Source organism: Elaeis guineensis, chromosome 5 (genome assembly GCF_000442705.2).
Source record: "Elaeis guineensis isolate ETL-2024a chromosome 5, EG11, whole genome shotgun sequence".
NCBI classification, from domain to species: Eukaryota; Viridiplantae; Streptophyta; class Magnoliopsida; order Arecales; family Arecaceae; genus Elaeis; species Elaeis guineensis.
The window spans coordinates 131655388-131661615 of record NC_025997.2 but is presented as its reverse complement, the minus strand read 5'-3'; the positions used below and the strand labels follow the sequence as shown (position 1 = coordinate 131661615).

The 6228-nt window shown below is 42.2% G+C and overlaps 1 protein-coding gene across 1 annotated transcript; it reads right to left on the bottom strand.

Moving 5' to 3' along the window:
* Window positions 1-981: 981 nt before the first annotated feature.
* LOC105046308 (laccase-24) lies at window positions 982-4565 on the bottom strand. The gene is made up of 6 exons (XM_010924869.4): window positions 4363-4565; window positions 3417-3568; window positions 3042-3289; window positions 2805-2933; window positions 1533-2507; window positions 982-1369 (listed from the first exon to the last, which is right to left on the bottom strand). The coding sequence occupies exons 1-6, from the start codon at window positions 4447-4449 to the stop codon at window positions 1239-1241; spliced, it is 1722 nt and encodes a 573-aa protein (XP_010923171.1). The 5' UTR covers window positions 4450-4565; the 3' UTR covers window positions 982-1238.
* Window positions 4566-6228: the final 1663 nt, after the last annotated feature.

Genomic DNA, 6228 nt, shown 5'->3' with positions numbered 1-6228 from the left:
TCTATCAAGTTTCATGAAACTTAAATTAACAAGATATGCTTTGGCTGCCCTTCTTTTTACAATTTAATTCTACAAGTAGTATTAATGTGGGTAATTCTATTTAATCAACTATGATCTGGAGAAATACTTACCGCTCTTTACCTTAGTAATTTTTTTACATTTAATATTAATACATGTGATGGGCAAATCTTGCTAATTAACCAACCATCCTTTATCCCACAATGCTTGCATAACTCATATTTGAGAAGTCAAATAATCATAGCATTATATAGTTAAATTCTTTATAATACATCTAAGTTGTATCTTAATGGAGTCAAACTAGTGTTTATTTCTGGATTGAGTATCTTAATAAAAAGGTGCATTTGCAGAAGGGTTGCCAGCTGCCACATGAGGTGGTTCACCACGGAACTTAACACATGATCCTTCTTTCAACCTGAGTCTAACGCATGGTCCTTGAATTATTAGCATTTAAATTTTAATTATGTACATGCTAATACAAGATTTGCACAAATATAAACTTACATCACATATATTTATACTAGCTCTTGTACATAGTCGTATTGTCCTTGCACACAATTATATTATATGTATATTCGGTTATTTGTAATTGTGTACTTATATAGTGGGATATAATGGGTTGGGAACTAAAGGAACATTAAAAATTATATTCCACTAAATGGAGAGATCAGCTATCAATTTACTAACAGGAAAATGCACAAGAGCTATTGTTAATGCCGAGGAAAAACATCCACGGGCCTAGCTATTTCCCTTGGTTGGCGATCTGGATGTTGCTCGATATGGGTGCGTCCCAAGAAATAGGTTGGAACCCAATCTATTTCGTTGTTTGAGCGAGGAACCTAACTCTGACTCAGAAAATGCACCGAGGAAAGGAAGAATGTGAAAGCTCAAATTGCTTCAAGTTCGAACTTCTATAATATTATATCATCAGTCACACCATTGAGTTCCAAAATGGCCCAGACATAAGAAAAGTGTAACCTTGGCTTTTTATTCAGTCCACACAGTTCACGAAATGGACATTTTTAACCCTAGCTCTTATGTCGAGCTCCAAAGGAACCATCAAACCCATCTTAAGTTTAAAAAAACCAAAAAAGACAAGATCAAAAAAAAAAAAAAGAAGGAATGACACTGTGTTATGGCACAACAAAAGAAAACTGGTAAAACCATGTGTTATCTTTCTTCTGTCACAGCTGTTTGCTACCTTCTTCGATCGGTTTCTTCTAACAACTGGGATAGCCCGGAGGGGGTGGTGGAAGGGTAGTTTCCGGCGTGGGTCCATTCTGCACCTGGAAAGCCATCGCCAACCCGATCGACAAGTGGGCGTCAAGGTGGCAGTGCAAGATCCATACACCTGCACGTAATCATCAAAATATCATGGCCGGGACCCAGTAACAAAAGAATCGATTAATTAATCAGCTAATCTATCCCTTTTAACATGGTCCGTCAAAAAAATTAATGGATATATAGGTTTAGATTTGGAGTAGGTACTGGATAGCATTCTGAAGTAGGTGTACCTGGATTGTTGGCGGTGAACCGGATGACCGCCCAACCGCCGGCGGGCACGCCGACGGTGTTCCTCACCACCGGGTCTACCAGGTTGTACCTATTCACTGCCGTCGTCGCGTTGTAGTTCCCGTACCCCCGTGCCAGCACAAAGAAGTTGTACCCGTGGAGGTGCATCGGGTGGTTCTCGACTCCGAGGATCGCCGTGTTCTGCAGCACCAGCTCGACGGTGGAGTTGTATTTCAACTTCTTCAATTTCGTAGCCCTCGCCGTGAACATCAGCGGCTGCAGAGCTGCAACCGAGTTCACGCTGGCGTTTGTGAAATCGAACGTCATCGGCGGCTTCACGGGAAAGTCGGAGGTGTAGATCCCGTTGACACCCTTGAAATGCGCCTCCAACAACGACATCGTGGTGGGGGACTGGAAGGAGACGTTGTTCATGCAAGCGGCCAGCGATCCTTGGGTCTGATTGCATAACACTTGACCCGGTTGGCAAGCAGCGATGCCGAACCCATAGATAATGAACATCCGCTCGTCAACTTGGAGAGGGACGGTGGGATCCCCTGGCCTGATCAGACTGGTTAAGTTGGTGTTGAAGCCGTCGACGATGCCGCTGTCGAAGAAGGAGGGCATGGTCGTCGTCACGTGTGGCGAAGTTGGCTTGGTGGACTTGTATTGGACTATACCGGTGGTGGTGGTGTTGTCGAAGGGGGGACGTGGGGGTGGTGGAGGGGCCGTGCTGATGAACGCCTGGGCGGCCATGTAGTAGCGGGCCGGCGGGGCGTCGGCGACCATGAGGGCGTCCACAGTCTGGCCAGGTGCGATGACCACCACATCCGTTTTGTACGGCTTGGTGTAGCTGGCGTCCACCGCGACGACTGTGAAGGAGTGTCCAGCCACCTTGAAGAATAGCTGGTTACCGAGTGCAGCGTTGATGATCCGGAGCATGTAGGTCTTGCCCTGCTCCACCTCCAACTTGTAGATCTCTGTTTGCCAATCCAATATAATTAACTTAATTCGTTATTCACATAAATATTTGACATTAACCATTAACCAATTAATGGTATTGTTTTTGGAGGCTGGAAGGTTGAACTAATCTTAGTTTTTTTTTTTTAAAAAAAATTTAATTTTAATTTTTTTTGATTGAAGAAGGAAGAATCATTGTTGCAATTTGTCCATGCGGCCGACTCTAATTTGCTCTAGTTCATCAGGCGGACAAAATCAACGCTAACTCGACAAGGATATGCCAGCTAGCGCTAGCGTGCACTGTGTTGAATACTTACCTGTGCTAGAACAATTGTAGAGGTCGCCGGGCTTTCCATTGATGGTATAAGCATCGGAAATATTGGGGGCGCCACCCTTCAAAAATGCCTCGTTGTGGACGTCCATCACGTCGGCAATCCACCACTCGCCTGGACGTAGATACCGGTGGTCATATTATTGAACATTTTGAAGATTAATTATATTGAAAGAGAATTTGCAACTAAAATATCATTATTTTTCTGAACATGTACGTGTACCTAGTAGAATGGGGACTTCCTTGAAGGGTTTGGGGAAGGGATAGGCTTTGGGTCCTCCTCTGGGTCGGATGACGAGGGCGCCATAAACTGTAGCTCGGTGGGTCGAGGAGTGGGCGTGCCACCACAGCGTTCCCTCTTGGCCGGTGATATTGAATTGGTACGTGTATCTTTTCCCGGGTGGTATTGGGCATTGAGTGATCATCTCAGGCCCGTCAGCCCAACCACTGAGCAGCTGAAACACCCCATGCCTGCGCCCACCGCCACGGACGTGACACCGAGCGTTTGATAGCGTGATAATTAGACTTCAATCGCCTCCCTTTCCTTGGGATAATCAACGTAAATTCCAATGATGATATGACTAGGACATAATCTTACCAGTGGATCGTCATGTTGTAGGGCGATTTATTGATGACGTGAACCTTCAAAGTATCACCGTCGTTAACTTGGATGGTTGGACCAGGCAGCGTCCCATTTACTGCTGGGACGACTTTGCTCTTGCACAGCCGACTTATGGTCAAGTTTGCCACCTATATATACAACAGGGCGTTGCAAGCCTTTTCAGAATCCGGAATATGTCATCACTGATATGCTAACAAATAATGTTGCCGGAACAATAAAAACAATGTCATCATTTGTGTCTTTTTTGTAGAGGAAACGGAGAATTTCCAGCAGAACAAAATGCAACGTAATAGAGGGCTTTGAGTTAATTTCTTGGACAAATTAATGTTCCAAGTTGCTAGCACACTAGTCCAGAACTGGATGTTTGCAAAACATGTATACCAAATTTGTTTTTCTTGATGAAAATGGAGACCAGAGGTGGGAAAGACCACTGTTCACCAATTTTATTGCAAAGAATCAAGTATTGTACAGTAGAGAGACATGTATACCAAATTTCACCACATGCAACATCCCGCTCCAATGAAAACTCTTTCGTATTCATGCAGCGGCTAAGGGGCCTTTCGTTACTTGTTTTAATATTACGCAGTGTGCAATGGAAAAGCCTTCCCAAACTAAAATTTCTTTTCTCGAGCATTCTTAATTGGCTCTTGCATTTCACTAGATGTTTTTGTTTTCAAAGAGTGGGCCAATATGTTAGATCCTTCGATTTCCGGCACAGCATCAAAAATGTGAACGTGCAAGAGGTCTCGTCTTTTTTTTTTTTTTCCTCAAACTTTTTTTTGGGTACAAAATTGGATTTTTTTTTTTTTTTGACTAAAGTACAAAATGGGAATTCGGGTGACATAAAGGAGAGAAAAGACAAAGCATTGAAGAGAAAGAAGACGATCAAAAACAACGTGCTTGTAAGAAAATAGGTTTATACCTCAAAAGTGTAGTCCACGACGGCCGCGTGTGCCACGGACCCAATGGTAGCAAGAGCAAACACTAGGAAGAAGAAAGACCGTACCATGTCCACGACAGGATGGAAAGAAAATTAAGAAGAGATCGAGGAGCCTGAAGAAGTGAGGAGCTCCGATGGATTTCCTCTACTTAAAACCTATAAGTCCCTTGAACTCTTTACGTGGTTTTATGTATATATATATGTGTGTGTGTGTGTGTTTGTTGAGTTCTTGGAGATATATCAGAAGAGTGGAGGCATTACCATTATTATTTTTTAAGGCAAGTCTTCGTCCACGGTTAACCCTAGAGCAAGTTACACCGAAAGTCTGGCTTCATTAAGATATTGACAAAACAAAAACTTTAATTCAAGCCATTAGCTGGGCCTTCATTTTCTGGCTTTTCGATGGGTGGCAGGTTAAACTCTAAGAACATCATGTCTGCAACATGAAATTGAAAGCTCCAATTCTTCTAGACATGGATATTACTTGAATTAATGGACCAATGAGCTGTAGGAAAGTGTCTATGGTGGCCAAATTCCAATTACATTCCTCTTCACCAACTTCCAAACCAAGATCGACAAGCAGGTTACTCTTCTCTAAAGAGTTTTTAATTATTCTTGTAGTTATCGCACAATGGAATTTGCTGAAGAAAATGTGAAACAAGTAGGTTGCTTGGGTCAGTTGGGGTCCCCAACGGAGACACAAGTGTTTCTATTTATAGTTTTTTTAGAACGCTCTATTTTTATAATGTTAATTTGCTTTGCTATTTATTTTTTTTGGGAGCGTGCCTTTGCGCAATGTTACCGTTGCTCCAACCACTTTTCTTCTGTTCAATATCCCGTTTCCATGTTCAAAGGGGCGCCTTCCCTCGGACGTTTCTGATTTTGGTCGAATTAATTTTAATTAATTATCAGCCTAAGCCATTCTCTCAGTTGCATTTGTGTTTTGGGTTTTTCGTTAATTATAAAAGAAATTGTAGCTAGACGATCTCCACTTCCCTTGAAAATTAAGCATAGAATATGATCCAGAAGGATTAAGAACATGCAATCACTTTATTGGTGTTGAGGTCCCTACTCCGTAGGTTCGTAGTTGTTTAAAAAGTTGCGTCTCGTGGGCTCTTCGGAGGTAGAATGTCGCAGTCCTTGATGAGCTTGGTGGGTGCTGTGTAACTCTCGTGTGATCAGTGCGACAATGTCTTGGTGAAAAACGCTTCTCCTTCGTGGTTGGCCTGCCACATGTTATCAAGAGGTTAGTGCGATGCACAAGATTGATGTATTCATGGTGGATTTGTGTTATGAAGCACATTTTTTCTTAAATATGCCCGCTCGAGTGAAGGATTTTAAAAAGAAGACATGGATCTTGTGTCATTTTAGCTTCATATATACTATGTCAAACTATGATAATATCGGTCAATTACCTATTAGGCTACATCGATCTGTCCCATGGATCTGCCTTGGGCATTAAGGTTCTCATGTAAGAAATGGAAACCTAATGCTAATGTTGATACGGGGAGTAGGTCTAGGTGACAAAAGCTCCTTTCAAGCATGTGCATGCATAGAAGTTTCGATGAATGCATTAGTTGGATTTCTATTGGACGCTGCATTTTGAAGCTATGGATGGGAGTGACATTGCTCATTGATAGATGTAATTTGTTGGAACTTCAATAAATCCAACAACCATTTCACCAAAAAAAAAAAAAAAAAAAAAATCCAACAACCATAGGAAGTGAATGGTCCCTGGTTTGTCTCTTGCCCTTTTCTTTTGATGTGAACCAGGTCAGACTCGTGACCGCGGCCATCGTTGTTGAATAATAAAAAAAGGAACATAAAATAAGAAAAACTTTGTGCATA

Excerpts from the sequence above, each read along its gene's own strand:
- LOC105046308 (XM_010924869.4), bottom strand. The coding sequence starts at position 4,449 with ATGGTACGGTCTTTCTTCTTCCTAGTGTTTGCTCTTGCTACCATTGGG. Across the intron at positions 3,569-4,362 it reads TCGTGGACTACACTTTTGAG|GTGGCAAACTTGACCATAAG; the intron begins GTATAAACCTAT and ends TTGTATATATAG. Across the intron at positions 2,508-2,804 it reads CTACAATTGTTCTAGCACAG|AGATCTACAAGTTGGAGGTG; the intron begins GTAAGTATTCAA and ends ATTGGCAAACAG.